Source organism: Hemicordylus capensis, chromosome 6, assembly GCF_027244095.1.
Source record: "Hemicordylus capensis ecotype Gifberg chromosome 6, rHemCap1.1.pri, whole genome shotgun sequence".
NCBI lineage: Eukaryota > Metazoa > Chordata > Lepidosauria > Squamata > Cordylidae > Hemicordylus > Hemicordylus capensis.
The window spans coordinates 23,753,101-23,770,266 of record NC_069662.1 but is presented as its reverse complement, the minus strand read 5'-3'; the positions used below and the strand labels follow the sequence as shown (position 1 = coordinate 23,770,266).

The following is a 17,166-nucleotide window of genomic DNA, read 5'->3' as shown; positions in this document are numbered from 1 at the left end:
TTGCTGTGCAAATAATATTGTATAGTCTCCACCCTCCATTAGGAGCCGGCAGCTTGCCACTGAGTCGGTGGGGGGTGGGGAGTAAAGAGTGGGCTGTTTGCCAGCAAGTGGACCCTCCTCCTTCATGGACCCAGGAACATCCCCCTCACACCATGCAAACTTCTATTTATTATTATTATTACATTTTATATCCCGCTCTTCATCCAAGGAACCCAGAGCGGCGTACTACATACTTGTTTCTCTTCACAACAATCCTGTGAGGTAGGTTAGGCTGAGAGAGAAGTGACTGGCCCAGAGTCACCCAGCAAGTCTCATGGCTGAATGGGGATTTGAACTCGGGTCTCCCCGGTCCTAGTCCAGCACTCTAACCACTACACCACACTGGCTCAGCTAATCAAAGCTAGACACACACACACACACACACACACACACACACACACACACACACACACACACACACACACCTGCCTTTCCCACTGTATCACTTCAGGCCATTGCCTTTTGTGGCTTTAAAATAAAACACAAGAAGGCCAGATTTATCACTATTTTGATCTTTTAGGACCGCTTCCTTCTTTCCTTCCTTATTTAAAAGCCAATTCCCATGCATTCATTCTTATTCATATGTAAGCCTCAGTACTGTTCATGGGGCTTCCTCCCAAAAAGAGGGGGGGGGAGAGAAGAACCACAGTGCCTAACGTCTCTTTTTAATTTCAATTGGACTACTTTGAGCAATTCTCCTCGCCTTTAAGCCATTGCTCCTCTCCCAGCTGCTGCAATCGTAGCAGTTTAAAAGGCAAGAAGTCAAGCCTTAACTATTTAAAGTGTGCCAGCAGACGAACCACTGGAGTTATTTTTTCTAAAATTTGAGGGGCAGCATGGTCTCAGAAAGTTTTACCATGCATAGAAGTCTCATCCCATTTTGCAAAGCAATGAATAAAGTTATACATGAGGCGATCCCACATTTTAAAGTGTACATGCACAGAAACCTCCATACATATCTACCTGTAATTTGGATGGCATCATGCCCTCCCAGGGACCTAACATGTCCGCAACTTAAAACAAATTATGAAGAGGGGAAACCTCAAAATTTAATTTATGTCAAGAAATAAAATTGAATAGGCATTTATAAAAATTTAATAGAGAGTTTATTTACAATTTAAATTATAAAATTTAATAGAGAGCCAGCGTGGTGTAGTGGTTAGAGTGCTGGACTAGGACCGGGGAGACCAGAGTTCAAATCCCTATTCAGCCATGAAACTAGCTGGGTGACTCGGGGCCAGTCACTTCTCTCTCAGCCTAACCTACTTCACAGGGTTGTTGTGAAAGAGCAACTCAAGTCTGTAGTACACCGCTCTGGGCTCCTTGGAGGAAGAGCGGGATATAAATGTAATAACAATAATAATCTTACCAATTGCTTATTATAGTCTGGAGGATCTTGTGCTATATTATTCATCTGAAAGAGTACAGGAGTGGCAATTTAACACAGAACATTTAAAAAATAAAAATAAAGTGGTCTCAACTAGGGACGTGTGTGAAATTTGCATGAATCAATTCCATTTGGAACCATTTAACTGAGTGGAGATTCATTCAAAGAGATTCAGATTTGCCCAAATCGAATCCAGGCAAATTCACTCAAATTTGCCCAAACAATTGTATATTTACTCAGAAGTAAGCTAAAGGCTCTTCCAGATAGTGATATATTCCAACTTCAGTGCAAATTACAATGGGAAAAGAAACAAGAAATCTATACAATGTTCAAGGACATCACCTAATATTCTTAGTGCCATCTGCTGGCAAACTGCAGCAATTCATGAAAAAATGTTTCTTTTCACTCCTTTTATTTTACCTTTGGGGTGTGGTGTGGGGCTGGGAGGTGTTTTCACAAACTGTTGCAGATTGCCAGCAGATACCACTAAGAATATGATACAATGTCTTGGTACATTGTGTGGATTTCTTGTTTTATCTTCCATCATAATTTGTGCTGAGGTTGGAATGTATCGCCGTCTGGAAGAGTTAAATGGCACTTACTCCCTGCAGTTCCTTGCACAAGCCCACAGAAGCTTGTGTAAAAACTCCTGCATCTGGAAACCCTTAAAGTGGCAAGGGGGGTTTCCCTTTCCACTTTAGGAGGGTTCGGAGGGAGGGAGACAGAGGATAGCCAGAAAATGATGTCAGGCAATTTGGACCTGCCACAGGTAATCAGGTGAGCAACTCTCTGTAGGTTCAGTTTAGTCCTGTGGCTGGACTCCTACACTCTGCATTATGTTATATATATAGTAGATTCAAGCGACATGGAGAACAGGCACCTCAGCTGAGTCACTGGTTCCCAGAGTGTGCCCACAGGCCTCTTCCAGTGTCGGGAGTTGGGACAGCTATGCTGACATTGGGTGTGTTGTCTAAACCAGCCGGTGTTGGCATATTCTACCCTACTTGTGATCCAAAAGCTGGCATCTGTAACCAGTGTTATTTCTAACAGGGATTCCCAGATGTTGTTGGCTACAACTCCCAGAATCCTCAGCTGCAATGGCTTTTGCTTGGGGATTCTGAGAGTTGTAGCCAACTTCTGGGAATCCCTGTTAGAGGGGGAATATTGTCTGTAACCAAGATTTCAAGTTTAAATTTGTCTATTTATAGACATAGCCATCCTGACACTGGAAGTCGGACTTGCAGACATGCTCTGGGAACTGGTGATTTGGCTGAGCTGCCAATTCTCCTTGTTCTGTGAACTCACCTATAGGGTCTGCATAAATCCTGGCTTACACAAACGCCCACCACACCCCCACTGTGACCCCTATGACTGCTTTGAAGCTTTAGGAAAGACAACAAGAAGTCAACCATTAATTATCTCCTCCTGAGGAACTCCTCAAGATAAGCTTCCGAGGAACTCCGGGGACTCCATTTGGAAAACCAAGTATACTGTTTGTTTATTTGTTTTATTTATTTATTTTCAAGATTTTTAGGCAGCCTTTCAGCTGAGGTTTCCAAGGTAGCCAACAAAATGCTATAATAAAACAAGTTTTTTAAAACCATGTAACATCTAAAACAATTTAAAATATACAGCAACATTGCAAAGAGCAATTGTGTGTGTGTGGGGGGGGGAGTATTAGTCTTGTTTAATATTTAAGTATAGTATTAAACAGAACTAGACCAGGAACACTAGAATTAAAATTATCTATCAGAAACCCAAGGAAATAACATTATCTTCAACTGGTGAAAAAAATACAATGAAATACCAGCATGAGAAGAGAGTTACATAGGAACATAGGAAACTGCCATATACTGAGTCAGACCATTGGTCTATCTCGCTCAGTATTGTCTTCACAGACTGGCAGCGGCTTCTCCAAGTTTGCAGGCAGGAATCTCTCTCAGCCCTATCTTGGAGAAGCCAGGGAGGGAACTTGGAACCTTCGGCTCTTCCCAGAGCAGCTCCGTCCCCTAAGGGGAATATCTTTCAGTTCTCAAACTTCTAGTCTCCCATTCATATGTAACCAGGGCAGACCCTGCTTAGCTATGGGGACAAGTCATGCTTGCTACCACAAGACCAGCTCTCCTCTCCTAAAAGTAGTGGTGGAGCTGGCCCATTGAGAGCAGTTTGCTGAGATCCCCAAACTCTAGAATTTAGGCATAGGAACATAGGAAGCTGCCATATACTGAGTCAGACCATTGGTCTATCTAGCTCAGAATTGTCCTCACAGACTGGCAGCGGCTTCTCCAAGGTTGCAGGCAGGAATCTCTCTCAGCCCTATCTTGGAGAAGCCAGGGAGGGAACTTGAAACCTTCTGCTCTTCCCAGAGTGGCTACATCTCCTGAGGGGAATATCTTGCAGTGCTCACACATCAAGTCAGGGCAGACCCTGCTTAGCTATGGGAACAAGTCATGCTTGCTATCGCAAGACCAGCTCTCCTGGTTCCAGGAGAAAGCATCATGCAACCAAGGCATCACCACTGAGAAGACCCTGCTTCTGGTCACCAGCCATTTCATTTCTGAAGGTGGCAGCACCGTCAAAGCTTTTGATGCAGATCTTAACAAATTTAGCAAGAAGGGTGTGAACCTATTTTCAGTGGTTTGCAGTTTAGGTTTACCAACTAGCCGGGGGGGGGGGGAGCAGCAGCAGCCCTCCGGTAAGCAGGGAGAGAATCTCTCGATGGCCAGCGCCAGGCTGCTGGTGTGCCGGACAGAGAGGGGAGGCACTGCAGAGCCTGGGCCACACGGGAAGGAGATTGCCATTGCTGGCCACTAGCAGGAGCGCTCTTGGGGCCATCCAGGGGAGCGGGGGGGCTGGGGCCTTAGATTTCTGCCCCAAGGTCTGGGTCTAACACTGTTTCTGTTTGTACTGGGACCAGTACTCTTTAACTTATCCATAAATGATCTAGATCAGGGCTGCTCAACTTAGGCCCTCCTGCAGATGTTGGCCTACAACTCCCATAATCCCTGGCTATTGGCCACTGTGGCTGGGGAGTATGGGAGTTGCAGTCCAAAAACAGCTGGGGGGCCTAAGTTGAGCAGGCCTGGTCTAGATCTTGGGGTAACCAGCGAAGTGGCCAAATTTGCAGATGACACTAAACTATTTAGGGTAGTGAAATCCAAAGCAGGTTGTGAGGAGTTCCAAAAGCATCTCTCCAAACTGGGTGAGTGGGCGATAAAATGGCAAATGTTGTTCAATGTAACCAAGTGTAAAAGGTAAGGTAAAGTGTGCCGTCGAGTTGATTTCGAATCCTGGCGCCCACAGAGCCCTGTGGTTTTCTTTGGTAGGAGGGGTTTACCATTGCCTCCTCCCGCGCAGTATGAAATGATGCCTTTCAGCATCTTCCTATATCGCTCCTGCCCGATAGAGGTGTTCCCCATAATCTGGGGAAAATACCAGTGGGGATTTGAACCGGCAACTTTCTGCCTGTTAGTCAAGCCTTTCCCCACTGCGCCACTTAAGGTGACCAACTGTAAAGTGGGCCAAAAAAACCCAGCTTCACATATATACTGATGGGATCTGAGCTGTCAGTGACTGACCAGGAGGGAGATCTTGGAGTTGTGGTGAACTGAACATCTTGTTGAAAGTGTCAACTCTGTGCGTGGTAGCTGTGAAAAAGTCAAATGCCATGCTAGTGATAATTAGAAAAGGGGTTGAAAATAAAAAATGCTTTTGTTATAATGCCCTTATAGAAACCAATAGTGCGGCCACATTCAGAGAACTGCGTACAGTTCTGGTCACCGTATGTTAAGAAGGACATTATAGAACTGGAAAAGGTGCAGAAGAGAGCAACCAGGATGATCAGGGGCCTGGAGCACCTTCCTTATGAGGCAAGGCTAGAGCATCTGGGTCTTTTTCGTTTGGAAAAGAAGCGATTAAGGGAGGCATAAGAGAGGTGTATATAATTATGTATGGAGTAGAGAGAGTGGACAGAGATAAATTTTTCTCCCTCTCTCACAACAATAGAACCAGTCATCAAATGAAACTGAAAGCCAGGAAATTTAGGACCAACAAAAAGAAGTACTTTTTCACACAGTGCATCATTAATCTATGGAATTCTCTGCCATGGGATGGGGTGGTGGCTATTAGCTTGGATAGCTTTAAAGGGCGCTTAGACAAATGCAAGGAGGCCAGGTCTATCAATGGCTACTAATCTGGTGGCTATAGGCCACCACTAGCCTCAGTGGCAGGAAGCCTCTAAATACCCATTGCAGGGGAGCAACAGCAGGAGAGAGGGCATGGCCTCACCTCTTGCCTGTGGGCTCCCCCCCCCCCCCCGAGTCAACTGGTGGTGGGTCACTGTGTGAAACAGGATGCTGGACTGGATATGTTTTGGGGCCTGATCCAGCAGGGCTTGTGTTCTCATACACCTTTGTAAATTAGTGTTCTCTGATCAGCAGTAAAAGGATTCAGGAATAATAATTCTTCTTCTTTTTTAGTCGCTTCTCTTATTGAAGGTTAGCTATCCTTAAGGCTACTTGATCTTTTGATACCACATCTCTAAATAGTGGCCCAGTGCTTCTGCCATACCATTCTCTAAGGTTTTTCAACCATGATGTTTTCCTTCTTCCTGCCCTCCTCCTGCCCTCGGTCTTTCCTTGCAATATTAATTGCAGAAGATGATATCTCTGATGTCTCAGCACATGCCCCAAATATTCCAGTTTCCTTTCTTGTATTCTTATTAAAATTTCCATCTTTTTATTCATTCTTCGCAGAACTTCTAAATTGGTGACTCTATCATCAAAACTGATTTGATGTTTTAAATGATTTTAATTGTAAAGCGCCCAGAGACCTAGGTTTTGGGCAGTATAGAAATATTTTAAATAAAAATAAATAAAAATAAAAGATCTACCCAGGATATTTTCAACATTCTTCTATTTTTAATAATTATTTCTAACAACTAGTCTATAAGGGGTGATACTAGACATGATGAGGTAAGCATGGGGCTCCCAATCCATGTGTGCATTTTAATGCTACCATTGGAAATGAGGCATTTACAGGGAAGAATTCGCCTGTGGGAGGGAATCACTTAACCCTTCCGCTACCTGTTGATTCTCCCTGTAACCCCTTTCCTTTAGCAATAGCAATAGCACTTACATTTATATACCGCTCTATAGCCGGAGCTCTCTAAGAGGTTTACAATGATTTAGCATATTGCCCCCCAACATTCTGGGTACTCATTTTACCGACCTCAGAAGGATGGAAGGCTGAGTCAACCTTGAGCCCCTTGGTCAGGATCGAACTTGTAACCTTCTGGTTACAGGGCGGCAGTTTTACCACTGCGCCACCAGACCTGATTTGTAGCAATCTGTCTTAAAATGCAGTTACAGTGCCAGTGTGTCCAATGTACTCTTGAGGCACTTCTCGGTTAATTTTTCTCTGCAGGGAGCAGAGTTTAAGTAATGTTTTTTGCAGCCACTGCAATTGCTCATTAATTTAGATCTTAGTTTTATTTTAGTTTTGAGCAAAATTTTGCAACTGTGATAACAAAGACAATAAATTAATGAGGAAAACTGCTCTGTCTACAAAGAAGAAATGATAATTAAATTTTGTCCCTCGTACCTACCAGGGACCAGGAACTGACTAACTAAGGGTCCTTCCAGACAGGGAAATAGAACATTTACAAATGCAAGTAGCTTCTGCTTATCCGTGCCCCTTGCCTGTCACACAATTTCACAGCGCCATCTGTTGGCCATTTGCCAACAATGCGTGATGAGATTTGCCTCTTTTCAGACTATCTTGGAAATACTTTAGGTAGTCTGATAAAGAGGTGGTTTTCATCACCATGTCCAATTGCAGCTTCTCTGCACATCATAGCTTCTAGATCCAACCAACTAATGGGATGCACTACAACCAAAAAGTGCAGAAGCCAAAATTAAGGCTGAGGGTGCCGGGGAAGGCAGCATAGGAGACAGAAGTAACCATATTCTTGTGTGTTCTTTTCTTTCTCTACGGCTTCCTACAAGAGAGTTAAAAATACTCCAATCTACGTGCAGATTGGAGTATGGTGTGGTAAATTAATATTGCAACATGTCACAAGGCTGGCGACCACAAAAGGCTGCTTTCTGCACAGGGGTGGGGTGGAGGATGCAAAAGCATCGACAAGCACAATCCAGTTAAGTCCTGCTCCAGCAGGGAACAATTCAAATATACACATCTTATTGCACATTTCCCCACCACTGCATTTCTTTCTTATTTGGGGGAAGCTTGCAGAAAAAGATTTAAAAAGAGAAAACCCTCATCCTTTTCCTCAGAAAGGAAATATAAGAATCCATGTGCTCAAGTTGCCTAATGCTTCCCTGTTGTTGCTTTTATGATTCTTAGTCATGGTGGCTGCATCCGGAACACAGCCAAGAACAGCAGGTTCACTCCTCCACAAACCCCTCTGAATCGGGCTGTCACTGGGGCTTGCGCAAGCGCATCTGTAGCTCAGCCATCATGTTGGGGTGCATAGGCCCAAACCTGGGAAGGCAAAGAGATTGGGCAGAGTGAGACTAAACTCAGAGGTCCCTTCTGCTGGAGATGTGCCTCTATGGCGTTTTCCGGACTATGAGATTTGCAATGGTGAAAGTGTTGCAAAGTGCAGCGGGATTGGGCAGTGGTTTGAAACCGCGAGTGCAGTGGCTTTGATGCAGTTTTCTATGCAAAGTGAAAGGATTTTGGCTGTCCGAATTGTCCGCCACTGCGGCGGATCTTCCAGGCAGGAGGTGGCCATATGCCACCTGGACTGCATTCACTGCCCCCTCCTCCTCCTCCTCCATTTCCAGCCAATAGGGTTGTGGAGGCGGTGGGGAACCACTGACTCAATAAACTCTTTGATGAAAGTTTGGGGTGGTGTACAAATTTGATAAATAATAATAATAATTTTTAAAAAACATTTCTCAGCGCTTTTGTGCAAAGGTGCAACAACTTTCTCCTTTGCGCAAGACGTCCAGGGCCTCCACAGCCCCTGGGAGCCCCCAAATCCCCTTTAGTCTATCCCAGGCGGTGTGGTCACCCGGCGGAGCATGATGATGCTTAATTTGAGGTCCAGGCTCCAAAATTGCCTAGGTGCACCTCTGCTTATTATTCCCATTGGCCACCAGGGACATTAGGAATAGAGGCAGAGGGTATAGGACTGTCCCCTTGTTCTCTCTTTACCCTTCAGTCTCTGTTCTAAGTCTGCCATGATGGTAGACTGATACTCTTAGGACACTCCCATCTTCTTTGTTCTCTCCGTTCTTCTTCTTCCTTCTTCCTTCCACCATGAGGTAGCTAGGACAGGGTGCAGGCTTTTCTATCTAAATCTGTAACTTCTTCAAATAAACCTTTCTTTGTTTTAGACCTTAAGCCATTGTCTCCAGATCTCCTCCCTGAGTTCTGTTCTTATCAAACTGGGTTTCTCAGCCAAATAAAGGATTGACTCAAATTCTCCTGTTCCATTCCTAGCAGTGGTGGTGGTGGTGATGGAATATTAATATTTACCCAGCATGCCTCGGGGTTGGCCTGCTTGGTGGTGGTGGTGGAGATGGGGTGGCCTCAGCGATGTCTCCCTTTGGTGGTTGGGTCTCTGCTGGCAACCTCGGTTTCTTCAAGCTGGGTGCCCGCCGGATGGAGCTCTTGCGACGGAGCAGCACCCGTTCCTTCTGGGCACTTGTGTCCAGGGGTAGCACCTGCAGAAAGGAAGTGGATTAGAGAACCCCCATGTCCTCCTAACTCCCACCATCCCACAACCTCCTTTCCCCCTTGGCTCTTCCATATGGCAATCAACAATGCTTTGAAAAGAGCTCGCAAGTATGTTGAAGGTGAGAGCCTACTGAGCATCCACACGATCTCATAGACGGCCATTGTCTTTTCCAGCACGATCCCACACACACACCACTTGGCCAGCAGGGACCTTGCACAATTTCTGCAGTGCCACCTGCCAACCAGCTCTTGCTTTCTGTAATGAATCCATCACTTTTCAATACTACTTTTCTGGCAAACAGGAAAAAGGGTGGGCTCGTCGAAGAAGGCAAAAGCTGGCAGCAGGTGGCGCTGCAGAAATTGTGCAAGAATCCTGCTGGCCATATGACCCACGTGTGGGATTGCACTGGAAAAGACAACCGGAGTGTCATGCCCCCACTTGAGGACTCAGGAGAGAAAGGGGGGCAGTGGATGTACCAGGAAGCAGGGATATGTCTGAGGAGGGTCAGATTGGCGATCTGTGGGGGATGCATCTGAAACGGGTTAGGGTGAGAGGTTGCTGTGAGAGGAGCCAATGGGGCAGAATGATCTTTTGAGGGGAGGGTTAGAGTCTGGGCAAGAGGAGGAATGACCATTGTCTCCTAGATAACGTAGGCGAGAGAAGTGTCAGCAACAGGTGATCGGATTGAGGAAACGCAGCCAGCCATTAGCAAAAAGACAGCACGAGACTGACTGAATTTGTGGCAGCTGCTGGGGGTGGATTGGGTACACCTGGCTGTTGGCTATACATTCTGCAGCTTGTGCTTTGAGCAGACTGCCGGAGACAACTCGTCTCATCGATCTGCATGAACCTGGTCTGAAGGAGCATGATTTTGGTAGCTAGACCCTTGAAACTCTGCAAGAAGGTCTGGTTTATTGGAGTCAAGGGGAATTGTTAGGCATGGACTATTTGTGTTGTATTCTGGGGCTGCCTGTTTGTTTGAACTAAGTATTCTTGGTAAAGCTGAAATCTGAGACGCATTTGCAACTGGCTACTGTGTCAAGATTTATGAGTGGTTAATTTGGGTTGGCAGGCTCCTGACACGGAGTCTGCAAGAGTGTGTGAATGCTGAGTAAGCTCTTGCTTTCAACTTATTTGCAACCTATTTTCAAAGCACCATTTATTGTCATCAGGAAGAGTTATGCTTACCTCATCTGGGAAACGTCTGGGCCCAGCAAATGGGTATTTATCCAGGGAGGTACTGCTTTCCATGGGTTCCTCCTGCAGATGTCTTTCAGCTTCCTCTGGCTCCCAGGGTTGACCCCCTCTAGTCTCTGCCTCTTCTAGCACAACTGATTCTCTTCCTTCTCCTTCTCCTTCTCTCAGCCTCACTGGGTCTCTTTCTATTTGCTCCCCAGCAAAGGGGCATATTTCAAGGGAGGCACAGTTTCCTGAGGGTTCCTGCTGGAGGCTACTTTCAGCCCCTTCTGGCTCCCATGGCTGGTACATTCTAGCCTCTGCCTCATCCAGCATGACAAGTGCTTCTTCTCCTTTTCCTTCTTCTTCTTCTTTTCCTCTTCCTCCTCCTCCTTTTCTTTCTTCTGTTAGTCTCTCTGACTCTCCTTCCGTTTGCTCCCCAGCAAAGGGGCATATATTGAGGGAGGCACCACTTCCCGTGAGTTCTGGCCATAGGCTCCTTCCAGCCTCTTCTGTTTCCCATGGCTGATGCTCTCTAGTCTCTGTCTCTTCCAGCACTTCTTCTTCTAGACCCTCCGCTTCTACCAGCCTCTCTGGCTCTCCTTTCCTTTGCTCCGCAGGAAACATACATCTATCGAGGGTGCCACTGTCTCTTGGGGGTTCCTGCTGCAGACTCCCTTCAGCCTCTCCTGGCTCCCATGGCTGGTGCACTCTAGTCTTTGCCTCTTCCAACATGACTCCTTCTTCTTCCTCTTCCTCTTCTCCTTCTCCTTCTCCTTCTTCTATCAGCCTCTCTGGCTCTCCTTCTGTTTGCTCCTCAGAAAAGAGGCATATATCAAGAGCGGCACAACTTCCCATGGGTTCCTGCTGGAGTCTCCTTCCAGTCTCTTCTGGCTCGCATGGCTGATGCACTCTAGTGTCTGCCTCTTCCAGCATTTCTTCTTCTGGACCCTTGACTTCTACCAGCTTCTCTGGCTCTTCTTCCCATACTCCTCCTGTTTGCACCCCAGCAGAGGGGCATATATCAAAAGAGGCACTGTTTCCCATAGGTTTCTGCTGGAGGCGACCTTCTGTCCCTTCTGGCTCCCAGGGCTGGTGCCATCTTGTCTCTGCCACTTCCAGCTCTTCTTCTTCTTCTTCTTCTTCTTCTCCTCCTCCTCCTCCTCCTCCTCTCAGCCTCTCTCCTTCTACTGTCAGCCTCTCTCCTTCTACTGTCAGCCTCTCTGCTTCTGTCTGACCCCCAGCCAAGAGGCCTATATCGAGAGAGAGACTGCTTCCCGTGGGTTCCAGTTGCAGGTTCCTTTCAGCCTCCCATGGCTGGACCCCTCTTGTGTCTGTCACTTCCAGCACTTCTTCTTCAAGACCCTCAGCTTCTACCAGCTTCTCTGGCTTGGCTTCCCATACTCCTTCCGTTTGCTGCCCAGCAAAGGCACATATGTTGAGGGAGGCACTGTATTGCATGGGTTCCTGCTGCAGGCTCTTTGCAGTCCCTTCTTGCTCTCTCTGCTGCCCCCCTCTAGTGTCTGCCTCTTCCAGCATTTCTTCTTCTGGACCCTTGACTTCTACCAGCTTCTCTGGCTCTTCTTCCCATACTCCTCCTGTTTGCACCCCAGCAGAGGGGCATGTATCAAAAGAGGCACTGTTTCCTGTAGGTTTCTGCTGGAGGCGACCTTCTGTCCCTTCTGGCTCCCAGGGCTGATGCCCTCTTGTCTCTGCCACTTCCAGCTCTTCTTCTTCTTCTTCTTCTTCTTCTTCTTCTCCTCCTCCTCCTATCAGCCTCTCTCCTTCTACTGTCAGCCTCTCTGCTTCTGTCTGACCCCCAGCCAAGAGGCCTATATCGAGAGAGAGACTGCTTCCCGTGGGTTCCTGCTGCAGGTTCCTTTCAGCCTCCCATGGCTGGACCCCTCTTGTGTCTGTCACTTCCAGCACTTCTTCTTCAAGACCCTCAGCTTCTACCAGCTTCTCTGGCTCGGCTTCCCATACTCCTTCCGTTTGCTGCCCAGCAAAGGCGCATATGTTGAGGGAGGCACTGTATTGCATGGGTTCCTGCTGCAGGCTCTTTGCAGTCCCTTCTTGCTCTCTCTGCTGCCCCCCTCTAGTGTCTGCCTCTTCCAGCATGACTCCTCCTCCTCCTCCTCCTCCTCCTCCTAGCCTCTCTGACTCTCCTTCCCACACACCTCCCATTTGCTCCTCCTGTTCTTCCCCTTTACCATCTCCCCCATTCCTCACAGGTCCCTCTAGCTCCCCCTGCTGGTGGCCCTCTGTCCCTTCTGCCTCTCCCAGTCTGCTCCACTGGCCATTCCTTTCCTCGCCTCCCTCCTTTGGATCCCACTCCTGCTCTAACAAAACTGCACACCCCTCTGTCTCCCGCCAATGGCTCCTCCCTACCTCTTCTTCCTCTTCTAGCAACACCTCCTGGTCTCCCTCAGTCTCTGCCTCCTCCAGCATGATTAGTGGAATCCTTTCGTTTGCCACCACTATATCTGACTGGCCACGCGGGCCACCTTCTGCCTCCGCCACTCCTTTTTGCTCCACCTCCTTTTCGGCCATCTTGGCCACCTCCTCTGACCTCCCCTGCTCAAAACCCCCTGGCCATGTTGGCTCCTCCAGCCCATTCTGCTGTTCCCCCAGAAACAATGCCCAGTCTGGTCCCCTTTGCTCGGCTCTATCCTTCCACAGAGATGCCTCCTGCTCCTTCTGCAGAAGCCTTTCAATCTCTGTTGCCCCTTCCGGATTCCCCTGCACTTTCTCTCCAGTCAAGGGCCTGTCTGACTCTGAATGCTGACTGTTCTCTGTATCTGGGCCCACCTCCTCTAGGGCCCCTGGGTGACCTGCTGCAAGCCAGGTGGGTCCCTCTGGCTCCCACTGATGGAGCCCCCCGGTCACTGCCGCCCGCTCCAGATCTCTCTGTTGGATGCTGCCAGTCACAGTTGTTGTGGGTCTCGGCTCTTGGGCATCAGCTGAGAACTGAGGGGACTCTGTGGGAGAGAAATAGGGAGGGACAAAATGACGTAGGCTATGGTCTTCCTTTCCACTTGTTGGAGCATCTCAGAACTTAAAGATATGCTTGTCCCCCACTCCAAAACAACACTTCCCCCTGCTTTTCCTCATAAAGCTAAGGATAACACAGAGAGAGAGAGAGAGAGACAGAAACAGATACACGCAGACTCAGTATAAGTATGTTTCTTTCCAGTCCCCATAAATCTTTAGCAGGGCTTAACTTGTTGAGCCAGAGGTCACCAGGAGCTTTTCCAAATGTTGATTTAATGCAGCTTCTCCACACTAAGGTGGGGGTGGGGAGGTCATACAAGGGAACCATTTACAGCAATGTCAGGGCAGCAGCAGATGGGTGTTTTTCACACTGCAGGCTTTAGTGCGCGTTTACTGCAAGTTTGAAGTTGCCCCCAAAAAACCCGATGCAAAAAGTGGATTTATTTTTTTTACCCTGGATATGAACCGGGCTACACTCTTAACGTGCAATGAATAACCCAAATTGTGTGTGAAGTGCTCCCTGATGGGTAAATCTGGCTGATATATGAATGCACACCTCCATTCCAGAGGAGATGTGACCTAAAAGTCCTGTGTGGAAAACGCCAAAGTGCCGTTCATACAGCCAATGGCACTGCTCAGGTTTTTCCCCTGACGATTCACAGTTACTGCACATTATAGGCATCCTTAAAAAGTAGCACTTTGGTGCAGTGCTCAAAATGGCTTAACTTTCGGCACTTCCTGGAAAGCCCGCTCATTTGGGAAAGCTCTGGGGGTCAGCCTCAGATAGAGTTGCCAACTAGGGACTTTTATAGAGGACATGCAACTATTTTGGGGACCAAATATCTTTTTCCCCCTCCCCCTTTTCTTCTTTTGCATCAGGAGGAATAGAGACGATTTTGGGGGCCAAGCAGCTTTCTTTTTTTTTTGCCTGTGTTATGGTGTCCAAAGTTCTGGGGAGCAGCTGGAACATTTTGTTCACCCAGAACACTTTGCTCTCCTGAGCAGCTTCTCTTCCTTGGTCTCCTTCCTTCCCTTTCCTACTGACCATCCATCCACTGGGGAAGCCAGAGTGGAGGTTCAGCTTCAGTGGCAGGTTGCAGAGCTGCGTGAAGCAGGAGCACACAGATAGGGGGCCCCGGCAGGTGCCGCTTGCTTCCTGGTGGTGGTAGTGGGGAGTTAGCAGTTAGCTAACTAGCTTTACTCACTTAGCAGCTACCCCTGCTAACTGAGCAAAAAGACCCCTTTTTAAGTGGTTGATTTCTTCTATTTATCATGGGGAGAGTAACTGGGCCTATCATCGCCAGCACAGTATTCCCTCAGTGGCTGATGCTGGTGTTACCTTGCATTTCTTTTTAGATTGTGAACCCTCTCAGGTCAGGAGTGCATCTTATTATTTATGTTTCTTTGGAAACCACTGTGATACCTTCTGTTGGAAATTGGTGTATAAATGTTTGTAGTCTTAGAGAACACCAAGCGAGTGGGAGACCGTGCATATACCACTGCACCAGCATGCAAAGAGGCTGGATCGGCAGCTAACTAGCTGCCCTGCCTCAAGGCAAGAGGTGGAGTTGCTGGCCTGGCTGGGGAGAGCAGGCTGGGTGACCCGTGGGGGAGGAAGACAGAGGGCTGAGTGTGTGGTAAACCTAACCAGGGCGCTTTCCAGATTAGCCACTCAACAGCAGCAAAATGCTTCCTTTCAGGCAAATTGCATTCAAAACATAAACAGTAGGGGGAGCAGTCTCGCAAAAACTAACAACCCCCCACAAACAGCAACTTCTTTATGCTGGATATACGATGTCCAAGCTCTATATCTCAGCGATTAAATTCGTAACAAGGCGTTGGAAATATGAACGGCACCCTGCTGTCAGGGTAGGGACTGCGGTGTCCCAACACAAGACGTGTGGAAGCACACTTCTGAGACTTGTCCCGACACTGTTGCAGGGACTAATCTGGGAAGCACCTAGGAGATGAATTTACGGTTTAGAAGCAGGGGCCTTGAGAACTCTGTACTTAGATGGCAGACTGAGCAGACATACACTCACCTGGTCATCAGCTTCACAAAAGTGAGCTGTATTTTTTCTCAAATTATCCAGTTTTTTTGGATAACTTTGGAGACTTTCTTGGTGAAAAGCATCCTCTATTCCCACTTTTTTGGTGAGGGATATCTACTTTTTTCACCTCTTGGATCTGGCAACTCTAGCCCCAGAACCTTATTCAAGTGGCAAGAACTGGTCCTGGACTCTGTGAATAGTTAAGATGGAGGTACTTCTGATCATATGCAGAGTGTCTTGTCCTTACCACTTTGTAAACCAGGGATGGAGCCACCATTGGGCAAACGGGTTCAAAGAACCCGGGCTGCCACCAATCAGGGGCCGTGCCTCACGGCCCTGACACACACTCTGCATCTGATGTCAGACACGGGGGGCGGGGCTGGTTTAAAAGTGGTGTAAAACTGTGATGGTTTGTGGTGCTGATTTAAATCTACAGTTGAAACCTGTTGCCTCCTACAACAGGCAAATATAGCTATTTTATTTTTTTGCAACGCAGATGCAACATTATAGGGCTATAACGCAGCAATAAAACACGGAAGGCGGCATCGGAAATGTGAACGGCACCTTGCTGACGGCGCAATGCCAGGACACAGTCAGTAGAGGAGGACCCTTAAGGGCTATGTCGTGACACTGTGGTAGCATGCGATCTGGAAAGTTTCCTAGAGTGGCTCCTGACTGTAGTTCAGAAACAAGCCTGGTAGCCACCCAAGCCCTCTGGAACCATCTGTCATCCCTCACAGTGTGACTTCAGCGCATTCTAGAACCTCTCGTTACCTGTGAGCAGCTGCCCAGCCTCTTCCTGTCCCTCGCTGGCCAATCTGGAAGGTTCAAGAATGTCCTCTGTATCCTGAGCACCACTGACTACTGCTTCTGATGTTACCCCAGTTTCCTGGTTGGGCGGGGTTTCCTGAAAAGGAAGGGTCTTAGTGACGGGAGAGGCAGAGCCTAGATGGCTCTTTCCCCGCCTCCTCCCTTCCAACACCTACCTCTGTGGTGAGTGGTCCTTCAAAGGCTTCCCGGTGCCCCCCTGGAGAAATGTCCCTGCAGGGAGGAGGTGGAGGAGGAAAAGTGAATCCAGCTGCAGTGGAGATGATTCCACCCCAGAGGCAGCTGAACCTCAGGGCCATAAGAACTGCCCCCCCCACACACACACAGTATAAACTCGACAGCCAATCTGTCTGTATCTTTGTTACCCAGCATGTGCGAGCTCCACTTCAGGGTCATGGCAGCTGCTACGGTGCCTCGTCTCCCTTGTATTTCCTGACTCTTCTGCTCCTGGGTGAGCTTCATTTCCGAGGAGGTAGGTGGTGAAGGAAGAAACATAATCCTGCAGATGGGGTGAAGACAGGGAAACAATGAGCCCAGACTGTCAGTTCAGGCAGTCAGCGAACCTCTTGGTTCCTGGATCCCACCCAAGCCAGGGTGACAGGTGGGAGTGACTGACCAGGGCCTCCTGCAGGGTTCCCAGCAGCCGTCGAAAATACTCCATCAGGCATCTGGGTCAGGTGGAGAGGAGAAACAGTGGCTTCCCCTTTCTCCCCAGGGAGGGAAGTAATGCTCTGAAAGCTTTTGACCACATCCTCTTTCTACTCCTCCTCCTTGTATTCGCTGCCGCTGTCCGTTTTTGCACAACCTTGCAAGCTGCAGCAACACCACACACCACAAAACCGGCAGAAACATGTCGCGATTTGATGGCCCGCGTCAACTGGGAGCGAAGCCGCCTCGGCCTCAGAGAGTGCAAAACTCCTCTTTGATGTTGCCCTCCTTTTTACTGAAGCAATTTTGGCTTTTTTTTTTTTTTTTTGAGATGCCACCAA

At 48.0% G+C, this 17,166-nt stretch overlaps 2 protein-coding genes across 3 annotated transcripts in view; one reads left to right on the top strand and one right to left on the bottom strand.

The window, feature by feature from the left end:
* Positions 1-2,914: 2,914 nt before the first annotated feature.
* Positions 2,915-16,903, bottom strand: LOC128330586 (filaggrin-2-like). The gene is made up of 7 exons (XM_053263671.1): positions 16,794-16,903; positions 16,543-16,676; positions 16,336-16,390; positions 16,124-16,256; positions 10,320-13,285; positions 8,930-9,117; positions 2,915-7,927 (listed from the first exon to the last, which is right to left on the bottom strand). Exons 1-7 carry the CDS (start codon positions 16,836-16,838, stop codon positions 7,864-7,866), a joined length of 3,585 nt encoding a protein of 1,194 aa, XP_053119646.1. The 5' UTR covers positions 16,839-16,903; the 3' UTR covers positions 2,915-7,863.
* Positions 16,138-17,166, top strand: part of CLN3 (CLN3 lysosomal/endosomal transmembrane protein, battenin) — a 24,541-nt gene continuing 23,512 nt past the window's right edge. The window contains exons 1-2 of one of the 2 annotated variants that reach the window (XM_053263675.1): positions 16,138-16,342; positions 16,547-16,649. The gene's annotated coding sequence lies outside the window, so the exon portion shown is untranslated. Of the gene's footprint in view, positions 16,343-16,546; positions 16,654-17,166 lie in introns of both variants that reach the window. The other variant, XM_053263676.1, reaches the window with a different exon arrangement.